The 24,225-nt window shown below is 49.4% G+C and overlaps 1 protein-coding gene across 1 annotated transcript; it reads left to right on the forward strand.

Annotated features, from left to right (window-relative positions):
• Positions 1–1,254: 1,254 nt before the first annotated feature.
• LOC125438451 (multiple epidermal growth factor-like domains protein 11) lies at positions 1,255–20,736 on the forward strand. The gene is made up of 5 exons (XM_048506893.1): positions 1,255–1,315; positions 8,539–8,595; positions 13,449–13,655; positions 18,840–18,992; positions 20,567–20,736. The coding sequence occupies exons 2-5, from the start codon at positions 8,550–8,552 to the stop codon at positions 20,734–20,736; spliced, it is 576 nt and encodes a 191-aa protein (XP_048362850.1). The 5' UTR covers positions 1,255–1,315; positions 8,539–8,549.
• The last annotated feature ends 3,489 nt before the right edge of the window (positions 20,737–24,225 follow it).

Genomic DNA, 24,225 nt, shown 5'->3' on the forward strand with positions numbered 1-24,225 from the left:
TCGTGGACAACTATTCCCATCAGCCCCTGCCAGAATAGCCAATTGGCCATGCTGGCAGGGGCTGATGGGAATTGTAGTCCATGAACATCTGGAGGGCCATAGTTGCCCACCCCTGCTCTAGAAGGACATTCTTCCGTCAAAAACCATCTTGCTCTGGAGGAGCAAGATTTGACCCCCGTAGTTCTTTGAAGACCAACAAGATGTCCAGGGTGTACGCTTTCGAGAGTCCAAACTGCCTTCTCCAGATACTTCTGAAATCTTTTATTCTCTGGAAATCTTGCTGATCTTCAAGATGCCGCTGGGCTGCTCTACTGCAGGCCCTCCAAAACAATGTTCTTGCTCCGGTGGCCACAGATCAGACCTCCTTTTCAGGAGGGGCAAGAGACCAGATCTCATTGTGAGAATCTGAAGGTTCTTTACGAGACAACGCTGGCAAATCTCTCCAGGAGCGCCTTTGGCAATTTCACAGGTTTTCCTAGCTTGGGATTCTATGAGACACCCTCATGTGCTTCCTTGGGAAGCTGTTTTTCCTTGAATTGGGGCCAGATTCTCATTTGTGTCCCCCTGCTGTGGTCTGAGCAGACTTACCTCTCCCACCCATAGTTCCCGTTTTGCATGCTGGACCCGTTTGTGGTTATTTTTGTACAGTTTCGCTGTCCTTCTGTAAGGTTGCCAATTCTGACTTGGGGATTCCCTGTAGATTTGGGGGCAGTCCCTGAGGAGGACAGAGCTTGGGGAAGGGAAGGAGTTGAGTGGGGGATGGCTCCCATGGGTGAAAGGGAAGTCCTCGGCCAGCCACTCTTGGACTTCCAGTTTTTCCTAGACTCTGTGGTATACCATAGAGTTAGCCCAGCCTATGAAGAGGCCATTTCCTCTTGGGCACTGATCTGTCTGCATTGGAGATCAGTTGTCATTTCAAGAGAGAGCTTGAGACCTTGGCAACCTTATCTTTCTGGATTGTGCCGTCACCTCTGTAGCGGATCGTCTTCAGCAGAAGTTCCGCAGCTCGTTTCCCAGCATGCTCCGGTACAGCCGACCTTTCCTATAAATCGACATTTCCTTCCCGATTTTTCCCTTTCTTCTCACTTGGAAACCGGACCGGCAAGTCTGGCGACTCCAAGAGCAACTTTCGCGGTCGCTCCCTTGAATGTCTCCCTCGACGCTCGTCGGCTTGGTTGGTGGGGCTTTCCCTTTTGCGTACGGCCTCAATTTTAATGTATTGTATTGCTGTCACAACTTTCTGAACAGCTCAGTAGCAAAACCCTTGACAGAGACGCTGGAGAATGGACAGCCGACAGCTATCTGAATGGTCTAGGTCAGTAACTTTCGACACTTTAATAGTTGTGGAGTCTCAAACAAACCCAAGTGCAAGTAGCAACATCCTCTATGGATCTGTTCCGCTGTGTTTCAAGTCCTACGTGGGACTCAGGTTGGTCCTTTTACACTGGGTCTTTCCTGTCTTTTTACTCTAACAATCCTTAACATTTCTTGGCATACGTATTCTACAGTGCCTTCCTAATTAAATTCCTCTAGACCTGTGGTGGCGAACTTTTGGCACTCCAGATGTTATGGACTACAATTCCCAGCAGCCCCTGCCAGCATGACAATTGGTCATGCTGGAAGGGGCTGATGGGAATTCTAGTCCATAACTGGGGCCCTCATACCTACGGGACCGCATCACCCCTTATGTCCCACATAGGCCGCTGCGGTCAACTGCAGCAGAACTGCTGGTGATCCCTGGCCCTGCGACGATGCGGCTGGCCTCGAACTGGGCCAGGGCAGCTTTCTGGCTCTGGCCCCTGCCTGGTGGAGATGCTCACCACCTCCCAGCTATGTGTCGAGACCCCTCGCGGGACCCTGGTGAATTCCATAAGGGCCTGTAAGGCAGGCCCTATTCCACCGGGCTTTTGGAGGGGCTGGCCGCGGTTCTATTGCCTCCCACTGAAACCGGAACTAAGCTGCCTTTTCCATCCTGGTAGGGCCCTGATTCCATCCTGGGCCCTGCCTCTCCTCCCTTCTCCTTTGGCCTTTAGACCGGGCGCCTGTGTGTGTGTGTTTTTACACAACCTTGTTGTTTAATCTGTATTTATTGTTTTAATTGCTGCTGAATTTTAATGAGTTAGATTTTATGTTATATTGATTTACTGTTCTGGAAACAGTTATGTTGTGAGCCGCCTCGAGCCCTTCGGGGATGAGGCGGCCTATAAATTTAATAAATAAAAAATAAAAATAAATAAAATAACATCTGGAGTGCCAAAGGTTCGCCACCACGGCTCTAGACCCATCGACTCCGGTGGATTTAGAAGGGCACAACTCTGGGATTCGACCACTAATGTTAAAACCCTCGCACATTGACACAGCAAATATGCTATAGTGGCATCTGGTGGCAGAACACAAGCATTACACCACCGTGTGAAAACACCTGCCAAAGGGGGAAAATGACTCACGAGTTCTAATATTTAGTCGCAGAATCCCTCTTGCTTAATCTGTTACTAGCTGCAGAAAGACAGCTGCGTAAATTCAAATCGGCTTTAATGGCATTTGTTCCATTTTACATGGATGACGTTAAATAACGGGACATGTACTAAAATAGGGAAATGGTTAAAATTCATCATGTCCAGGTTTCAGTTAATTCTCCGGGTTAAATTTTTTAGCCAGAAAAGTTGCCATTTAACAGAAATTGAGTCGGCGTGGCATTCCTCAAGGGGTTCGTCCCCATGGTATTTGTTAAGTGGAGAAGTGGCTTATGAAAATGATTGAGTAGAGCGCATTCCAAAATATTATGGGAAACTGAGTCGGGAGTGTCAGCTCTGCAAAAGCAGAGTTGCTTATGTGGGGAGACGGCTGCAAATTTTCCCGATGAGATGCTAGAGGGGAAGGCAAGACAGCTGTGTATACCGTATGTAAGCCCATTCAAACTTATATCAGTTCCGAAGGAAAAAATATGAATCAACTTTGGCCTAGTCAATACGATCTGTTTTCATTGTCATCAGCTCTCGGTTCTGTTATATCACCATTGGTTACTTCATTTCTGCTCCCATGCCCACAAGCCGTGGGTCTGCAGTGTCTTGTGGTGACTTCTGTTTTTCCTTTGGCTGTCTCTCATGTGTTCATTTTATTCTGCAAAAAAAAAAATCTCACCGTACGCTTTTCGTTCAGGTTGTTGTGTGGTAGTCCTTTCGGCCTCGGGTCTGAAATTCTTCCTCCAGGCGTGGTTTGTGCCTTGTTACGAGATGGGGTTTTCATTCCATCTCATCTCCAGACAATTTTTTTTGGGGGGGGGATTGCTTTTACTCCCTATTTTTTTTTAAATAATAAAAATCGTAATACAATAGAATAACACACCATGCCCCTCAACAGATTACCCTACACCTGCTGGAGAAAATAAAAGGGAAACACTAAAAAGAGAGAGAGAAGACTTTAGGGTCAGATAATCAATAATAAAAATTGTAATACAATAAAATAACAGGCCGTGCCCCTCAACAGATCACCCTACACCTGCTGGAGAAAATAAAAGGGAAACACTAAAAAGAGAGAGAGAAGACTTTAGGGTCAGATTATCAATAATAAAAATTGTAATACAATAAAATAACAGACCGTGCCCCTCAACAGATCACCCCACACCTGCTGGAGAAAATAAAAGGGAAACACTAACAAGAGAGAGAGAAGACTTTAGGGTCAGATAATCAATAATAAAAATTGTAATACAATAAAATGGAGGCGGCGTGCCCCCTCAACAGATCACCCCTAACACCTGCTGGAGAAAATAAAAGGGAAACACTAAAAAGAGAGAGAGAAGACTTTAGGGTCAGATAATCAATAATAAAAATTGTAATACAATAAAATAACAGACCATGCCCCTCAACAGATCACCCTACACCTGCTGGAGAAAATAAAAGGGAAACACTAACAAGAGAGAGAGAAGTCTTTAAGGTCAGAGCATGAGGCCGACGATTCGGGAGGGTGAGGTGGGAAGGTGAGGACGGAAAAGAGGATGGAACTAGAAGAGTCGTGCTGGCAGGGGCTGATGGAATTTGTAGTCCATGAACACCTGGAGAGCCACAGGTTGCAGACCCCCTGCCCTAGAATAATGATAGAATCATAGAGTTGGAAGAGACCCCAAAGGGCCATCAAGTCCAACCCCCTGCAACGCAGGAACACACAACCAAAGCACTCCCAACATACACAATCAGAGCACTCCCATGTTCTCAGAAATGCCTGAACGCAGGGAAGTTTGGGCACACAGCATAAATGGCTGAAAAGTATGATTTTCAAAAGAGAGATTCCTGCAGTTCACCTGTGCAGGTTCTAGAGAAGAGCTGGTTCTAGAAATCCTTTGGCTGTATTTTGAGAATTCCTGGGTTTGGAGGCTGCAGGGAGGGTCTGAAGATTTTCACCTCAATGCCGAGAAAGAAGCAGTAGGGGGCAGCAGAGTTCTTCTTCTGTTCAAAACCGCTGGAATCTTTCTACCCTGTTTCCCCTAGTTTAAACACCATTGAAAATGATGCTGTTTGGAGGTGGATTCCAGCATCACTTGTTTAGACTAGGGAGCCCAGATTCTCCTTTTAAATCCACCTTAAAGGGAGAATCTGGGGTCCCCGGTTTAAATAACATTGAAAGTGATGCTGTTTCCCCCAATTGAGGGGACTGGATACAACACCATAAAATGTTTTCATAGCAGTAATAAAACATTTTGAACGCATTTTGAAATTGTTTTCATAAAATATTTCTGCTGTGTGGCATGGCCCATTGCTGTGTTTTGTGAGTTGGTGCATGTTCTATAATGTGATTGTGACTTTGAAACGACCTGGTGGGAAAAAAATCATTGTTTGGTCACAGTGGAGGAGGGTGGCTGCCCATGGGGGGGGGGGGGGGCGGGCATCAAACTCAGGTTTTGCCCAGGGCTCCGGTTTGCCTAGGTACGCCACTGAAGTAACAGGATGTGGGATGGTTCCCACAGGGAACGCTTTGTTTCCCTGTAAAACGTGCATCCGAGGATCCCCTCACCTGAGAATCCCCCCCCCCCACACACACACAGACATACGAGTACAAAATGGCAGCTGCCTGCAGAATTCATCATAATAGTGGATGGCAGGGGCAAGAAGGAACAGTGCAAAACTCTGGATAAAGAGGAAAAGTCACTAAAGAGGAAAAGTCAGCAAAATAAAATGGGTTATAAGTGTTTGGGGGGGGCGAGTTCTGTGGGAACATCTCCCCCATGCTGCTGTTTTCACACCCCTTAACCCACAGGTGTCAAACTCGCGGCCCTCCAGATGTTATGGACTACAGTTCCCATCATCCCCTGCCAGCATCATGAGTTTGACACCTAGGCCTTAACCTGTTATATTTTGCCTGTGCGTAATCACCCTAAGTTATTTTAATCTGCACCAGCAGTCAGGTTTCCAATGGCCAATCAGAACCCCTGCCTGACTCCTCCCACTTTCTAAAACCAGTGGGGACCAGGAATGGCATTGCCAGGCACCGTGGCATCCTTGGGCACAGTGTTGGGGACCACTGCCTTGCAGTGTAGGCCTCTTAGCACGGCCACCAAGCATGGGCTCCAGCTATTTAGGGCACATTTTCAGGTCACTTTAAAATCTTCAGATTGGTGCATGAGTTTGTTTCCTGTTGCTGGGCCAAAGGATGTCATTCTTGCCTTTACAAGGATTCGGGAGGGCAAAAAAAGGTCTTTTTTTTAAAAAAACCTGGCTATTACCTGGGGAGAGGGTTCCAAATGGAAATGCTTTGGCATGGTTGCAAATTGTCCTACATAGAGCCAGCACGGTGGCCAAGAAGGGGATACATGGAGTCCCGTGCATATTTTTAAGTGATGCTGTTTTCACCTGGCTTGTAAAACCTACTTCCAGTCCTATTTTTGAAGTAGTAAACCTTCTCATTTGCAAACAGCCGGCAAGTTTGCCATTGTACGCATGTCTGTATATTCATTAAACTCTTTCTTTTCTTTCTTTTCTTTCTTTTCTTTTCTTTTCTTTCTTTTCTTTCTGTGTGCTTATCTGCTTGCCTTCGCTTTTTCATTGACTCCATCGCTTACTAAACTGCTGCATCTTGAGCAGTTAGAGGTTTTTCCTCTCCTCCTCGTGAGTAGATTTGCTTGCTAAGGAGTTCCACCTGTGAGACAATGGACTTAAAACAAAGACGCTACACAAATGCTCTACATGTTTCTCTGCACAGGTTCACCTTGACACTTTTTTAGTAAACAGAGTACCCTGGCATGTATTTTCTTCTTTAGCCTGAGTGATTTAGCTCATACAAATCAGTTAAGGGAGGACTGAAGCCACGCTTCCTGACCACGGGGTGAGTCTGGCTTTGGGCTTAATATGCAGGTGTCAGTGAGACCAGTAAAACTTGACCATTATCGGTCTTGTCCGAAGCAGATCCGATGTCCCTGTCACAGTGGAAAGAGGAGAAATGTTCAGAGCTCCTGTCCAGCCTGCATCTTCTCTCTGAGCAGCTCTCGTTTCTTCTTCTGCCTTCTGAGATCTCACCAAGGACTAGCTGCATGATTTCACACCTAACTGTCACCATACAGTCTAGAACAGGGGGGTGAAACTCATTTGTTATGAGGGCTGGATATAACATGAATGTGACCTGGTCAGGCTGCGCCCTGGGGGAAAGTGTGTGGCTACCTTGGCTGGTGAGCCTCCAGCAAGTTCCCCAACCAACTATGGCACTGCGGTGGGGGGGCTACCTCAGCTTAAGAGGGTTTATCAGGTTCGTGAGCCAACTGAGGCAAAAAAACCCCTTTGTTCTCAATCTGGCCATCTGGTGATCTGGCCATGGGCTCACCAGGCTAGATCGGGAGCAAGCACAGGGGGGGTTGCCTCAGCTGGCTTGCAGGCCTGATAAGACCTCTCTCAAGGGGCAGGATTCGGTCCCTGGGCCCTATGTTTGACACTTTTAGTAGAACATTGGCTGATTATGCAGGGAACACTCACTTTGGAACTCTTCTCTGTGCAGTGGGCTTGCAGAGGGCTCTCCTCACGTTTTTCTGTTTACATGCAAGGAGGCAGCCCAGTATCTGCCATGCAGCTTCTTCTTGAAGACTCTGCCTTTCTCTTTTGCTGCTTCTCTTAACTCCACCCATCAATAGCCTTAAAGGCACAAATCTCGCTGATATTCTCTTCCCTTCCCCTTCACACACACTCTCTCTCTCTCTCTGCTGCTGCTGCTGCAAGAGAAAGACTTGTTTTTTAAAATAGAAGCTTATCTGAAAGAACATTTTAAAAATTCCCTCCCAATCATTGGAGCTGGGGTGGAGCCAGGAAGAGAGCCTGCTTGTGTTGTTCCTTTGCAAAAAGGAACACTCTTGTTATTAATATTGATCAGAGGTGTATGGTGGGAAAATGGTGCCTGGAGACAGCCATTCTCCAGGTGCCCCCCCTCCCTATGCCAGGGGCGGGGCTCAGGTGGGTGGGGCCCTTGGCTCCCAGCCAGCAGCCAGCTCTGGGGAGAGTAACTGAAAGGCTCTGTCCTCGGCTCCTTTGCTTTTATGAGCATGGGGGTGGGGCTTGAGGGTGGTGCCCCACCCCAAGCCCCGCCCTATGCTTATAAAAGCAAAGGAACTGAGGACAGAGCCTTTCAGTTGCTTCTGCTCTCCCCAGAGGGGAGGGCAGAAGGGACTGCCAGCGGCTGGGAGCCGGGGGGGCAGGCTTGGGGGGCAGTTTCCTCATGCTTCCTTAGCCCCGCCCACATTGATGATGACATGGGCAGGGCCAAGGGCACCCGAAGATGACGAGGCAGAAGGACTCCTGCCGCCTTGTCATCTTCCTGGTCATGTGGGGGGCCGATTTTGCGCCCCCCCCATGTGACCAGATTAGTGGCACCCGGGGACAGAGGGTATCCCCCCGTCCCTAGGCAGATATGCCATTGCTATTGATGCAAGCATTTAGAGAAGTGGGAAGAAGTCAGCAACAGGGAGGAGGACAAGGGAGAATGGGAAGTGAAAACGGGGCTTGAGGAAATAAGTCCCTACAAGAGAAATCTTGCGGCAACACACATTTGCCCTGTTGCGCAGCAGATGCCTTGTGCATAATCAGCCTTTGTAATGTAATCTGAAATCCTCACGCAGCTGCATTCTGCACCCAGCATCGCTTTGGGGGGGGGGGAGAGTTTTGCATGTTCCGCTCTCCCACACATGCATCCCTCTGCCAACCTGTGGGGGTTTTTTTTGCAAAGATACTCCTGGGCAAAGCTGAAGTTAGATTCCTCATGCCTGAGCCACGGGTCTTCACCTGTTGCTGCTGCTGTTGCCACTGCCCAAGAACAGAGCAGATTATTTTTTGCAAGCTTGGTCCAGTGGGCTTGCACCCTAAATGTTTACCAGCCCCTTGTTCTTTGCTGAAAACCAGCAAGGCGACCATATGCAGCTCCCCGCCCCCGTCGCTCGTGCCGGCCAGCGTAGGCGGCCCCCAGCTGAGCGCGAGCTTTCCCCAGCATTGGGGAAGGTCTGTCTGCTGCACAGTCCCGTTTGCATAAAAATATTTATGCATTTCTCCGTTGTATATCATTTTTATGCAGGTGCTTGTGGGATGAATAGACGTCAGAACACATACATTATGGAAAAAGGCTTCAAAGGTATAGTATCCAATGCCGGCAAGAAACCCATAGTGCCCGATCTGGGTAGGGCAGGAAAGGGTAGCCACTCGCCAAAGGTAGCTAGGCCGTCAGTCCCTTGTGCCAAGGAGGGGGAGCCCTTCATGCGTACACGAATCTGCCTTACTATTGAACCAGACCCTCGGGTCTAGCAAGGTCAGTATTATCTACTCGGGACTGGCAGCAGCTCTGTGGGGTCTTAGGCAGAGAGGTCATTTATGTCACCTTGTAACTGGAGGGGCTGAGGACCTTTTGCATGTGAAGCGGATGCTCTACCACTGAGCCATAGCTAGCGTTTCTCCCTGCCGAGGTTCCACTGTGTTGTTGAACGAGGTACCTGCTGACCGAGTGTGCTTTAACTCTCGAAAGCTCAGCATCCGAAAATCCGGTTGGTCTTTAAGGTGCTTCTGGACTTGAATGTGACCCTGTGTGTCTTGCTGAACTAACAGCCAGCAAATACCAGAACCAGGGGGCATTCATTGAAAATGCTGGGGGGGAGAATTAGGACTAATAAAAGGAAACACTTCTTCACGCAACGTGTGATTGGTGTTTGGAATATGCTGCCACAGGAGGTGGTGCTGGCCACTAACCTGGATAGCTTTAAAAGGGGCTTGGACAGATTGATGGAGGAGAAGTCGATCTCTGGCTACCAATCTTGATCCTCCTTGATCTCAGATTGCAAATGCCTTAGCAGACCAGGTGCTCAGGAGCAGCAGCAGCAGAAGGCCCTTGCTTTCACATCCTGCACGTGATCTCCCAAAGGCACCTGGTGGGCCACTGCAAGTAGCAGAGTGCTGGACTAGATGGACTCTGGTCTGATCCAGCAGGCTCGCTGTTATGTTCTTAAATAGCAAGCCAATGTAATCTGTACCAGACTGGTAGACGTATGGGTTCAAAGCCCACCTCTTCTTTGGACTCGTTGTGTGACCCACGGACAATTACATGTTCGGTCTCAGCTTCCCAGGGTGTGGAGAAAAACCATACTACCTACCCTGGGGCCCAGGGTGCACTAAAGGAATCAAACGTGAGCCACTCCCAATAGTGCTTCTGCTCCAGTCTAGGAAAGGGGTGTGAAGTGTTTGGGGGCAGCTGAGCTGTCCTGTTTTTCTGTCTTCCTCCGAAGACTGTTAAGAGCTGCAATTTGGTGAAGGTGACACAAATTCTTACTTCCAAACTTTTCAGGGGGGAGGGGGAGAAGTACACATACAAACGAGTTTAAGGTTGTTGAAGGCTTTCACGGCCGGAATCACTGGGGGGTTGTGTGGTTTCTGGGCTGTATGGCCGTGTTCTGGTAGCATTTTCTCCTGACGTTTTGCCTGCATGCGTGACTGGCATCCTCAGAAGATGCCAGCCACGGATGCAGGTGAAAAGTTAGGAGAAAATGCTACTAGAACACGGCCATACAACCTGGAAACCACACAACCCCCCCCCAGTTTAAGGCTGCCATGTGGCACTTTGAAAATTGACGTCAACCACAAGATGTTGTCTTTCCAGCCCTGAGTAAGCTTAATCCTGCCAGATGTAACCAAGGTGGTTATCCTATTTCCGTAAGCTGTCAGCCAGTCATTTATAAGTCATCCACACGCAATGCACCCTCTGGCTTGCCGCGTTCCCTCAACATCTACTTTTTCAAATCTACGCTGCCTCTGACCATGGAAGTTCTGTTTCGCTGTTAGACCTAATACACGCTGGACCCCTACCTTCAAGGGAATAAGCTGGGTAAAGTTAACAATTTCTGAGGAGTGACTGAGGACAGCAGTCCCAAACTCACCTGCATTTCTTTTTATCAAAAATCCAGTGTTATTGATTGAAAAACAAAAACGTACTACTCGAGGGATACCTGCACATGATTAATAGCAAGTTTGATGTGTTTGTTTTAAATGAGTTCCTGGGGAAGCATGAATAGAGGCCAGCTAGAAAGAGGGGTCATGTTTCTGCAGGATACGGTACCATCGAGTCAACCCTCCAAAGCCCAATTTTCTCTAGGGCAGGGGTCTGCAATCTGCGGCTCTCCAGATGTTCATGGTCTACAATTCCCATCAGCCCCTGCCAATTGGCCATGCTGGCAGGGGCTGATGGGAATTGTAGTCCATGAACATCGGGAGAGCCGCAGGCTGCTCTAGGGGAAACAGTTCTCTGCAGTCTTGAGATCAGTTTTATCTCCAAGAGATCTCCAGATTCCACCTGGACGTTGGCAACCTGGCCCTTTGTGTAGATGTAAGAAAGTGCAAGTTTTTCCAGCAAAAAGGGATGGGGGAGGTGGAGATCCTGAGGGAAGATTTCCTACATCTTAACACAGCCGCTTCATGCCCCCGGGGCGAGCCCTAGACGAGTCTGTCGCCTTAAAGCAGCGATGGCGAACCTTTTCGAGACCGAGTGCCCAAGTTGCAACCCAAACTCCACTTATTTATCCCAAAGTGCCAACACGGCAATTTAACCCGAATACTGAGTTTTTCGTTTAGAAAAAACGGTTGGCTCCGTTACTCAGGAGTAAGCTTGGTGAAGCAACTGTGCAATGCTTCAAATGGGTGAATCACGATCCTAGGAGGGTTTATTCAGAAGCAAGCCCCATTGCCAGCAACTGAACTTACTCCCAGGTAAAGGATCATGCCCAGGCCAGCCTAGATGTGTATGTGTGTGTGTGTGGGGGGGGTGATTTTCCACCCCCCTCCCACATGATGAACTCTGTGCAGGCGTGTGCCCACAGAGAGGGCTCTGAGTGCCACCTCTGGCACCCGTGCCATAGGTTCGCCACCACTGCCTTAAAGTCACGGGACTCCATCAGTCCATCTCCTGAAGGGGTCCCTGATTCCCCCAACATTGAAATACCTTCTGTTCATCTCTAAGGCGCCCCTGTTTTAGTTTGGTGCTGCCGACTAATCCGGCCACTCTTCAGGAATTCGGCTTATTCCAGTTATGCTAGTTCTTAGAATGTGCCGTTGAGTCACGACCAGTTCACAGACACCCCTCATTCAAGAGACGGTTTGCAGTGCCTTCCTCTGTGTCGCAGTCCGGGTCTTCCTTGGGGGGGTCTCACACCCAAGTACTGAACGAGAGCTATTGCGGCAGGCCCTTCCATCCTCCTAACCAATTGGCCATGCTGGTAGGGGCTTATGGGAATTGTAGTCCATAACATCTGGAGTGCCAAAGGTTCGCCACCACTGTCTAACTCATTGTGGCAGACCCAGGCGGCCTCCTAATTATTCTAGGCATGCTTTCTTGCCTTTTCTGTGACTGAGCCTCTTTGCTGGTGCTGTATAAGCTGAGGGATTCCAGAAAGGCGAAGGGAACCAGTTTCCCCTCTGGCAAACCTCCCTCTTCAAGGCACCAGAGAACCGAGGCCAGCTTGTCCAACAGAAGTAAAAATTTATTAAGCAAACCCGGTGGGATCAGGAGATATTTCAAAAGGAAGGAAATCTGGCAAGAGATAACTATATGCAATCCTCAGTATTTGGCACAGGGGCAGTTTTTAATTTAAGCTTTTATGTTTCACCAGTTGCTTAGATGTTATGAGAGGGTCATTGAGATGGTTCAGTTTTCACTTTAAAATGGTTCATTTGGATGTGAGTGGCTAATGTGAGTGGCTACTGGTTTTTGGATTCTAACAGGCTGGTACCCTTTCACACAGTTACACACACAGCCTTGACACGGTTAGCTATTAACTTCACACAAATCTCCCTCTTGAAATTATGTTAGCAGGACACTGATACTCCAGACTGGAAATTCACCCGTGTGTAATTCCCATTCTTATTGGATTAGGAATTCTTCTACACCCAGAAGATATATTCCCTTCCCTTTCATTTATGGCCCTCTGTAGAAAGGCTCACTACTATTCCAGCTTCAACCTTGACCACTAAATAAAACTCCCAGTTTTCTCCTCTTTGTTTATTTTTCAGGAGGCGGGAAAGGAAAGGCCAGGCAAACAGTGGGGTAGTTTCAGGCTCTGGAAGGTGTCTGAAGTGTTGTGTGCAATGTGAATATATATATTTATACACATACATACATCAGTGGTGGGATTCAGCAGGTTCGCACCACTTGGGCAGAACCAGTTGTTAAAATGGTGCTTGTAAACAACTAGTTAAATTATTTGAATCCCACCACTGGCAGGCGCGCGCACGCACGCACGCTCACTCACTCACTCACTCACTCCTGGAGAATTTATCTGCTAGCAAGAAACTCTTTCTTTTTAAAAATCTATTTTAACATCATGAAGCAAAGTCCCAGTCCTTTTGTAGCCAAACTGTTGTCACAATTGCACTTGCAGTGGAGGAGAAATGGTGCGTTGTAGTTGTACGGCATTCTGGGCAGGGGGTGGGGGGAGCTGAATTTCCACGCATGGTGCATTTAACATGATGGGAGGCTCTGAGGATGCTACCCCTAAGTTATCTTATCCAACATGCCAAAGACTTTGCGTGATTCCAAGGTAGTTTCCCCAGACACAAAATGTGCATGATTTTGGGGGGGGTGATATCTGTATGGTAGAAATGTACGAAGGTGTTTTCTGTCAGGATTGGGGGGAGGGGGGCACGAGGAGGGAAGTGTGTCTTTATGCAGAATAAATGTTGTAACAGCAATGAGACCCTTTTTACCAGCGAGAGCCGTAGTACTGAAGGGCTGTTTTTCTTCCTACTGAATGTTCAGGAAATGACTTGCGAATGAGTTTGGATGAACAGATGGTTTGGAGAGACAGTGGTTCGGACATACCTGAGGCGTAACTGGTGGGTCACGGCGCTGTGCGTTTTGAGGGCTTAGAACCCCACCTTCCCCTTCCCCCCACCCCCGAGAAGGTCGCCAGCACGCGTGCTAAGAGGGCGGCCCCGACTCTTGTCTTGCAGACTACATGAAGGAATCGGCTTGCAGCTCCAGCACCTGTTCCCTCAACAGCAGCGAAAACCCCTACGCCACCATCAAAGACCCCCCCATCTTGACATGCAAACACTCCGAGGGCAGCTACGTGGAAATGAAATCCCCCGCCCATCGGGACTCAACCTATTTGGACACCCCGGCCTCGTCGACTGCCAACAAAAATATTTATGAAGTTGGTGAGTATCGCCCTCCACGCCGACGTGGCTGCCACGGGGAGCAGGGTGGGCTCCTCCGGCTGGCCCTGAGGTTTGGCGACAGCCACACGCGTGTTTGAGAGGTGTGAGGACGGAAAGCTCAGGAGTGCCACGGAGTTGGGCAACAGCCCTCTTGTTTCCCACAGGATGTGTGAAGGGAGCCCAGCAACCGGGACACCCTGTACACTAAGTGGCCTTGTGCAATACTACACACAGGGTACCAAAATGTGGTCTCATTAACACCGTGGCACCTGTGGACAGCAGTGGCGTAGGAGGTTAAGAGCTCGTGTATCTAACCTGCACGAACCGGGTTTGATTCTCTGCTCTGCTGCTTGAGCTGTGGAGGCTTATCTGGGGAATTCAGATTAGCCTGTACACTCCCACACACGCCAGCTGGGTGACCTTGGGCTAGTCACAGCTTCTCGGAGCTCTCTCAGCCCCACCTACCTCGCAGAGTATTTGTTGTGAGGGGGGAAGGGGATGGAGTTTGTAAGCCCCTTTGAGTCTCCTTACAGGAGAGAAAGGGGGATATAAATCCAAACTCCTCCTCCTCTTCTTCTTCCTCCTCTTCTTCCTCTTCTTCTTCCTCCTCTTCTTCTTCTTCTTCCTCTTCTTCCTCCTCTTTCTCTTCCTCTTCTTCTTGGTGCCTGCCAAGGTTTTTTTCAAGTGGGTGGGGCTTTTACAAATTTTGAGTTGGCAGCCACGACCACTAGGGCCCACGGATCTCCGCTGTGTGACTGAAGGTAAACATGGCAGCCATTTTGTCACTGTGCCCAGCATTTTGTGCCAGAAAGTTTGGGGATCCCCAGCTTAATGGTTTCCATAAATTATGTAACTCATACAAACTTGGACAGTTTCAGGCATCTGCTGGTGGTTCTCTGACCCACGAAGGCTTCTGTTGTGATAAACTTCGTGGACTAAAAGCATGACTCTTTCTAGTAATTTCATCTGACTTGAACTTGCTCTGCTCATTGCTGAAGGGCAAGTAGACCGTAAATGCTACGGTCTAGCACATCTCTTCTCCAACTATTAGCTTTAGCCTCAGGCAAATCTGTCTCGACCTTTGGCCCTTGTCTGCAACTCAGGGAAAGTAATACTGACTCGTCTTCTAGGGCTGTTGGTAGTGGCTTACAATGAGATAATGCTTACAAAGTGCCGTGAGCACTGAAAATAATGTATGAGCCTCTGCTACGCCAACTTGAATTGCTCTAGCTATACATTTTTAATTATATCTTCAGTGCTAGAGAGGCGAGAAAACAGGGGAATGTTTGTACCAAACCAGTGATGGTGAACCTTTTCTAGACCGAGTGCCCAAATTGCAACCCAAAACCGCCTATTTATCGCAATGTGCCAACACGACAATTTAACCTGAATACTGAGGTTTTAGTTTAGAAAAAATGGTTGGCTCTGAACCGCACGTTACTTGAGAGTAAGCTTGGTGAAGCAACTGTGCAATGCTTCGAATGGGTGAATCATGACCCTAGGAGGGTTTACTCAGAAGCAAGCCCCATTGCCAGCAACTGAGCTTACTCCCAGGTAAAGGATCGTGCCCAGGCCAGCCTAGATATGTGTGTGTGTGCGTGTGTGTGGGTGGGTGGGTGGGTGATTTTCCACCCCCTCACATGACAAACTCTGCACGTGTGCCCACAGAAAGGGCTCTGAGTGCCACCTCTGGCACCCGTGCCATAAGTTCGCCACCACTGTACCAAACCCTTGTTTTATTAGGCATGGACACAATCCTTCCTGCCCAAAACAGTACTGCATTCAGGAGCAAAACAAGTAGAGTCTTGGGCCCTTTCCCCACTTACCGTTTGCAGCGCACTACTCTCAGCGCGAGTCATTTCTGGTGCGGGGTCGTGTTCCCCGCTGCCCCGCGCTCTGTGCGGGGTCATCGAAAGGTGCCGTTTTTTCAGCGCCAGAAATGACGCGCGCTGAGGGGACGCGAGAGCGGCAGAGTCAGGGCGGCTGCGTTGTCGCCGCCCGGACTCGTGGGGAGCGCCGCGGGACCCCGCGCTATTTGGGGAGAGTAGCGCGCAGCAAACGGTAAGTGGGGAAAGGGCCTCAGTGTCAGATTTGGAAACGTTTGAACCCAGCTCTTATGCAAATCACAGTCAACAAGGGAGGCTCCAAATTTCCATACGAACCCTGCGGCCTGTTTTGATATCCTCAGTGGACTCTGCCAAAAATATGTCTGAAGAAACTTTCTTTTCTGCTTTTGACATGTTCTAACAGCCAGGTAACTGCAGTTTATGGTAGCTTTGGTCCAGTCAAAGAACTACCTTTTCTCAATTGAGGTACATATCTCCTCCCCACCCCAGTTATAGTTCAGTTACTGAAATGGCCGACCTGTATTGTAAAGCAGCTCACCTTATAAGAACATAAGAACATAAGAACAAGCCAGCTGGATCAGACCAGAGTCCATCTAGTCCAGCTCTCTGGTACTCGCAGTGGCCCACCAGGTGCCTTTGGGAGCTCACGTGCAGGAGGTGAAAGCAATGGCCTTCTGCTGCTGCTGCTCCCAAGCACCTGGTCTGTTGAGGCATTTGCAATCTGAGATCAAGGAGGATCAAGATTGGTAGCCATAGATCGACTTCTCCTCCATAAATCTGTCCAAGCCCCTTTTAAAGCTATCCAGGTTAGTGGCCATCACCACCTCCTGTGGCAGCATATTCCAAACACCAATCACACGTTGCGTGAAGAAGTGTTTCCTTTTATTAGTCCTAATTCTTCCCCCCAGCATTTTCAATGGATGCCCCCTGGTTCTAGTATTGTGAGAAAGAGAGAAAAATTTCTCTCTGTCAACATTTTCTACCCCATGCATAATTTTCTTTGTGGCTGCCATGTCAGAAACATCGTGTACATGACCAAAACCAGCCAAACTGCATTGTCATGCTTTTTGGTGCCTGCACAATCAAGGGGGCATCTATTTAAGAAGTAATCGCAAGCAATCATTGCAAGATGAGCCGAGGTCATCACCTGGCACAAAAGGCACATAGAAACACAAGTAGTAACTCTCCATTCAAAAATTTTGATTTTTTTTTCTTTTCTTTTAACAATGTGCCATTGTTAAAATGTAGGAGATGACTAGCAGGGGCTGCCTGCTGTAAAGCGCTGTAAATGAACAAGAACACAACACACATCACACTATTGATGAATTTAGACACAGGGTGCTGTGTGGTTTCCGGGCTGTATGGCCGTGTTATCGCAGCATTCTCTCCTGAATTCTCGCCTGCATCTGTGGCTGGCATCTTCAGAGGATCCAGATGCAGGCGAAACGTCAGGAGAGAATGCTGCTAGAACACGGCCATACAGCCCGGAAACCACACAGCACCCCAGTGATTCCGGCCGTGAAAGCCTTCGACAATACAAATTTAGACACATTCGAATAGCTGTCAGGGGTGAGTTAAAGGGGGCGCTCTAGCATGCCTCCTGTGAACCTAGAAAACGGCCCTATTCTGAGTAAGAACATCGGTCCCTGTTGGCTATTGTAGCTGGAAGCAACTTTTGGGCATCTCAGGCAAAGAAACTCCCTGAAGTGGAGGATTTCTCCATGAGCTACTGAATTGCTGCTACTTCCCGCCATCCCTTTTCTAAACCTCCACTTCACTGGTCTTGTTTAGCACAAGGCAAAGATGCCAGTGTGAGCAGCCATCCCCCACAATCCCCCACAAAGGTAAAGCACTTCAGGGTGACTCTCTCACTCGCAAAAGAACAACAGAGTCCTGTAGCCGCTGAGAGACCAACAAGGCCTTCAGAGTATTAGCAGCAGCAGTGGCGTAGGAGGTTAAGAGCTCGTGTATCTAATCTGGAGGAACCGGGTTTGATAATTGAATGCTGCATTTTAAGTCTTAATTTAACTTTGTATTTTGTTTTAGCCTGGTCATGTTCCACACCGTAGCTGGGTGACCTTGGGCTAGTCACAGCTTCTCGGAGCTCTCTCAGCCCCACCCACCTAAATAAATAATTTTTATTATTATTATATGTATGTTTTAGGAGATTGTCAACCCCTTTGAGTCTCCTGCAGGGATAGGGCGGTATACTAAATATTATTATTATTATTATTATTATTATTATCATCATCATCATCATCATCATCATCATCATCATCATCATCATCATCATCAATAACAATAACAATAATAATAATAATAATAATAATAAAAATTTAGTATACCGCCCTATCCCCGAAGGGCTCAGGGCGGTGTACAGATAAAACATCAGCTAAAAACATACCTATAATTAAAACAACAGTAGTATCTTAGAACATCGCCCGCGCCCTTATGAAACCCTCCTAATGCGAAATAATGGGTCCTGATGGTATTAGGGCCCATGGGGGTAAAGAGGAGGGAGCAGTGGCACCCTCAGCGGCCGGTCTCCCCAAAGGCCCGGTGGAACAACTCAGTCTTACAGGCCCTGCGGAAATCCCCAAGGTCCCGCAGGGCCCGGACAGCTGGAGGGAGAGTGTTCCACCAGGCCGGGGCCAGAGCCGTGAAGGCCCTGGCTCGAGCGGAGGCCAGCCGCATCATTGAGGGTCAAAAGTTCCCTTTTTCAGACACAAGCAAGAATGGTGATGTCCCAGAGAGAAGGCAGGAGGGGTGTTGCAAAGGAGGAAGTCAGGATGCAATGATGCGTCTCTTTTTTGCAATCTGGTTTGACTCCCTTTTTTGGCACACACACGCACACACACATCGACGTTCCACGTAAGCTGTGTGGTTGCGAAGTCACCATACTGGGACTGTTCAGTTTAGGCGGCTGCCCAGCAGGTGGAGCTCTTGCTGGTGGCTCAGTTCCGCCCAGTGAGAACAAGGGGTAAGGAAGCCTTAGGAACAGTGGCATCACCCCAGCAGTTTTGAGTGGGTTGAAGGGAGCACATCTCCCTTCCTACTTGTATCTAACGAAGCGAGTCTTGATGCTCAGAAAAGCTTATGCCCTTTTACAGTTCCTGGTCCTCAAGGTGTGGGCCGCTTCAAGCTTTTCTGCTGCAGACCGACACAGCTGCCCTCCTGAAACTATTGTTGTGGTTTGCAGAGTTTCCCACTCGAGAACCGGAACTCTTGCGACTATTTGGGAGCCCAGCAAACCTCTTAGCGTTGTTCCGCTTAAGTTTCGATGATCAGCCGTTGCTTCCGGCCCGGCTAACGGAGCTGCTCTCTGTCACCTTTGCAGAGCCCACGATCAGCATGGTCTACGAAGCCCGCGTCCGCACCACCGGGTACGTCCACAGCCCCTACGACCTGCCCCGGAACAGCTTGCTACATCCCTTCCTCCATTACGACGTCCTTCCCGGCTCACAGAAGCGACAGCCCGACTCACGGGACGGCTCTGGGAGGAAAGCCATCCTAAGGGGCCGCCCACCCCCCCCTGCTCCACGGACATCTCTTCACCTGCCGCACGGGACAAGCAGAGAGACAATCTTATTTTGTTTCTGGGTCTGCCATATTAGGGCATTAGGGGACCAACACAGAACCCCCCCTGAACTGTTGACCGAACCTCATCACAGGAACGCAGCCATGCGTGGGCCCAACGGCTTCGCTGCATGAACTTTCTTTATTTCACAAGACAGCTTTTATACAAATCAGAGGAATATCTGGAAATCTCATTTATATAAAACTAGGGAAACGTAGGGGGTGGGAGGGGGACCACAGCTGCTGATTATCGTCCAATCCGGGCTTACTGGAAGGCAAGTGACCCAACCTTTGACTACGATTTGTATTTTTTGACTGGGTGCAGGAGAGGGGAAGGAGCAAAACCAAGTCCCCCCCCCCTCCCGTTTGCAGGTTCCGGTAGCGATATTGAGTGCCGCATGCTACCGCCTCGCACAATTAGCTCTTTATTTGGAGGTGATACCCTCTCCCCCCCCCCAAATGAAACGCACGGCCTTCGCGGTGGAGGAAACGGAGGCCGGGGGGGTGGAAGTGTCACCAATCTGTTGCCGTCCCTGCCGTGACTATCGAACTGGCTTCCGTTCCTCCAGAATCCACGTATCCCTGGTCCATTCTGGCGGTTTGGAAGCAAGAAACAGGCAGATTGGGAAGGTGGGGAACAATCCCCAGCTAGATCACTGTCTGAATTTTGCTCTCGCCCTGCAGCAGCGAAGTTCTCACTTTCTGTGCGCTTTGCAGGACACTGCTTGAAAGGCAGAGCTTTCTGTACAAGAAGGAAGGGACCGGACTTGCATCACTACCAGCCAGCAGTTGGAGCCGGCCTCCCATCCTAATCCTCTTCAAGAGAGTTTGCCAAATGGTTGCATATTCTGAGCAGGCAAAGAATACGATCCCTTCCCTTTGCAGGGCTGGCAGGGCGGGAGAAAAGCTATACCTTCTCCCTCGAGGAGCCAGCTGTGGACGGAGACTGGCCGTTTCCCAAGTGGGGACAGGGTTAGAAAGCACCTCTTGGTCTCGGCTTCGGGTAACCCAGCCCTGGGCGCTGGGTAAGGCCGAGTTCACAGTATGCCAAGGCATTGCCAAAGCAGCAGTGGCGAGGGAGGTTAAAGAGCTCGTGTATCTAATCTGGAGAGGACCGGGTTCGATTCCCAGCTCTGCCACCTTCCGAGCTGTGAAGAGCTTATCTGGAGAATTCAGATTAGCCTAAGCACTCCCACACACGCCAGCTGGGTGACCTTGGGCTAGTCACAGCTTCTCGGAGCTCTCTCAGCCCCACCTACCTTCGGGCACAGGGTGTTTGTTGTGAGGGGAAGAAGGGCAAGGAGATTGTCAGCCCCTTTGAGTCTCCTGCAGGAGAGAAAGGGGAAATAAATCCAAAAAAAAAAAAAAGCGGTTTTGGGTCACTGTTAGTGATGTATGCCAGTAAATCTCCTTGGGATGCTACTCCTAACCTCTCCTCTCTGCCCCACCAGCTGCATACTGATGCAATTTCCTTTTTCTGCGCCACAGAAGGCAGAATGGTCAAGGTCAAAACGGTTCCCCGTCTACCTTCTTGGAGCCCGGATGTAGCGGTGGTTCTGAGCGACAGCCTCTACTACAGGCGCCATGAAGACTGGGGAATTTATTGTCGTGGGGAGCTTCCAGCGCGAAACAGCGCTGGCTTTACAGCGGGCTCATGAACCTGGCCAGACCAGCTGCCTCGCTCAAGAAGATTCGTGCCTGCAATAAATTCCTCCCTTCTAAGCAAAGAGTGCCAAAATACTTGGTTTTGGTTGCAGCAGTCTGCCCCGCTGGAGGTTGCGCATAGAAACGAGAGAGCTTCTTCTCACTAGGAAATATCAATTTAGCATTAACCCCCCCCCCCGCCCCCCCGGCTCGGTAGGAGCTGCGAGGGCAGAGAAAATGACGGGAGGTAGAGGTGCTAAAACAGGGCGGAAGGAGTGAAGGAGTTGGCCTCATAACAGGGTTTGAATGAAGGATCATCACTTTGTGGCTAGAATTAGCGCCACCGGAAGCGTTCACAGTACGATAGTTGGTTCTAGCTTGGTTTTTGCCCAGTGCCGATCGAAGGCAGAAGTGTTGCCTGTGTGAAGAAGCGATTCATGGCGACGTGTTAATGAAAATCGTTGAGGCACCATGTCACACCGCCAAGACAGGCTTACACAGCCCGTTTTAACTAAGCAGCTACGAAGCCATTAATGCGTCAAAAGGCTGGGGTGGGGTACGATCAGCCTGTGGTTCTGGGAATTGGTGTCTCAGAATGGTAGGAATTTCAGGGCACTGCTAGATTGGTGAGCAGAGTTAAGCAGGACGGGATCACGACTCCTAATAAATTTACGTCCCACCCTCTATTGCCGTATCATCTCTTGAGATGATAACTCCCCGTTCTCCTCCTGAAGAGGGACTTCTTTTGATTCCAGGACAGACATCTTTCAGGAGGACGTCCCAATTCCAGGACAGAACCAGAGCTCTGAGCTAGCCCCTGAAGAGGGGCTCCTACTATGGTTCTGTGAAAGTAGCCCTACATGGGTACAGAGCCGGTATACGCGTGCATTGTTTTCGCAGTAAAGGCAGCCTGTGATAGGAATCTTATAAAGAGCTTCTCTGATCTCTCTAGCAAAAGTTCCAGACCTGCGATTGGCAGGCGGGAGGGGCCATGTGGAAAGAAGACTTTACTAAGGAGCAGCAGAGGCACTTAGTGTTTAGAAGCAGGTTAATCTGGAGGAGGACCGGGTTTGAGTTCCCAGCTCTGCCGCCTGAGCTGTGGAGGCTTATCTGAAATTCAGATTAGCCCGGCCACTGCAACGCCTGCCAGCTGGGTGACCTTGGGCCTAGTCACAGTTCTTCGGAGACTCTCTCAGCCTGCCACCTACCTCGCAGGGTGTTTGTTGTGAGGGGGGAAGGGGATGGAGTTTAATAGCCCCTTTGAGGTCTCCCCACAGGAGAGAAAGGGGGGATATAAATCCAAACTCCTCTTGCTACTTCTAATCTGGAGGAACGGGTTTTGATTCTCAGATCTCCCGCCACAGGCTGTGGAGGCTTATCCGGGGGGTTCAGATTAACCTAGCGCTCCAATTGCTCCAGCTGGGTGACCTTGGGCTAGTCACAGCTTCTTGGAGCTCTCTCAGCCCCACCTACCTCACAGGGTGTTTGTTGTGAGGGGAAAGGAGTTTGTCAGCCCCTTTGAGTCTCCTTACAGGAGAGAAAGGGGGGATATAATTCCAAACTCTTCCTCTTCTTCTTGGAGGTGCTTTGAAGGGGCCAGGAAGGAATTGTCTAGGAAACCTGCCGGTTCTTAAAAAGGGTTGCTCTGAAATCTTCCATTAACTGAATGGGGCAGCTTAGTGGGGAGAACGGAGTCAGTCCAGACTGTGCATCCAAACATCCTCCCTTAGTCGGGCCCAAGGGGTGAGTAGAAATCCAAACTGGACTTTCCTAGAAGACCCTCGCACAGGTGTCAAACTCACGACCCTCCAGATGTTACGGACTACGGTTCCCATCGTCCCCTGCCAGCATGGTGCTGGCAGAGGATGATAGGAGGCGAAGTCCATAACATCTGGAGGGCCGCGAGTTTGACACCTAGGAATGTACCAAATGGGAAGTCTTTTACATGGGCATTTGCAGCTTCAAGCAAAACTTTGTTCCCCAGGTCTACAGGACAGTCTAGCCAGGAGAGGAAATAGCGAGGAAAAGCCAGCTTGAGCCTCGCTTCCTAGAAGTGACTGGGTGAGGAGTGCCTCCTGTGCACCAGGGCTTTGCTGAGATGCTCCCTCTAGGGAAGGTTTGAGGGGGAAGAAAGTTCCACACACAACTTAGAGGAGAGCCCAGGAGGCAGTATATACAGCGAATGCTGCATGTGTGCATGTGGGCAAAAAGAAAAAAAAGTGACTGATCAGCAATAGCTGTTTTACTTTCCAGGAAAGCCTTATTTGAAATGTAAAAAGTAGCAGAACCTTATTTACATGTAGGGCCTATGGGATATATATATTTTAAGTGCCTGCTAATAGAAAGGAGGCCGGGGCAAAAAAAGACTTACCTGGAGCTAGCCACAGGAAAGAGTCCACACAGCAAGAGCTTGGGCAGATGATTGCTTCCGTGGAGTGAAAGGCGAAAGACTGTGTACGCATCTCCCTTGGGAGTTTACATGCTTAACCCAGTTTACGACAAGGCATGCAAGCTTATCCGCAATTCAGGCACTGCAGCGTTAAATTACGGGGGGCCCTCAGCGTGAGTGCCAGTAACATGTCTACCAATCATTATGGAAAACAGGCGGGTCCACTGGGGGGCTATAGCCCAACAAGTTTTTAATGACGGCCCGTTAGCCATATGAGTGGGCTGTGCAGATTTCTAAAAAGAAACATCACTTGGGTAGCCCAAGGGTCTTCCCCACGTCTTTGAAGGTAAACTTCACGGCCGCCATTTTAGCAGGTGGATTTCACCTCCCTTTCTGGGAGCAGCAGTGGCGTAGGCGGTTAAGAGCTCATATATCTAATCTGGCGGAACTGGGGTTTGATTCCCAGCTCTGCCGCTTGAGCTGTATTAAGGAGGCTTATCAAAGAACTGGTGTAGCAGTGCTTTCTAACACTGTAATACCAGCCTAAGGTGACCTTGGGCTGATCACAGCTTCTGGGAGCTCTCTCAGCCCCACCCACCTCATAGGGTGTTTGTTGTGAGGGGGGAAGACAAGGAGGTTGTCACCCCCTTTGAGTCTCCTGCAGGAGAGAATGGGGGGATATAAATTAAAACTCCTCCTCCTCCTCCTGCAGGAGCCATTTTTTATAGCTTCTTTCGCTCATCAAGGTCAGAATTCTAAAAGGCGTCCATGGGCTCAAAAGGTTTGGAGACCCTTGGCGCCCAGACTTTGCTTTGGCGTGGATGCCACGTTCTGGATAGCAGCGTCGCGTGCTGAAGCTCATCTAATGACTGTCGCCATAATTTTGGGAGCCAGAAGGCACTGCACTTAGGGCACAGAACACGGGCAACCCGGTCCTGTAAGTTAAAAGAGGATGCAAACACGTCAAATATCTTCCAGCCTCAGCACACACGGCTACAGTCCCAGGTTACTGCGCTGGATTCAGGCACCAACTCTATGGTGAGAGTGAAATTACTGTGTGGGTGTGGTGAGGCTGGTCAGCCAAATAAGCCGGGACAAGTGTACCGCACTTTGA

This window comes from Sphaerodactylus townsendi, linkage group LG08 (genome assembly GCF_021028975.2).
Source record: "Sphaerodactylus townsendi isolate TG3544 linkage group LG08, MPM_Stown_v2.3, whole genome shotgun sequence".
Taxonomy (NCBI): Eukaryota; Metazoa; Chordata; class Lepidosauria; order Squamata; family Sphaerodactylidae; genus Sphaerodactylus; species Sphaerodactylus townsendi.

Bases quoted from the DNA above. Each gene is read 5' to 3' on its own strand.
- LOC125438451 (XM_048506893.1), top strand. From the start codon at position 8,550: ATGAATAGACGTCAGAACACATACATTATGGAAAAAGGCTTCAAAG. The intron at 8,596-13,448 runs GTATAGTATCCA...CTTGTCTTGCAG, and splicing joins TATGGAAAAAGGCTTCAAAG to ACTACATGAAGGAATCGGCT. The intron at 18,993-20,566 runs GCTCTGGGAGGA...TCTGCGCCACAG, and splicing joins ACAGCCCGACTCACGGGACG to AAGGCAGAATGGTCAAGGTC.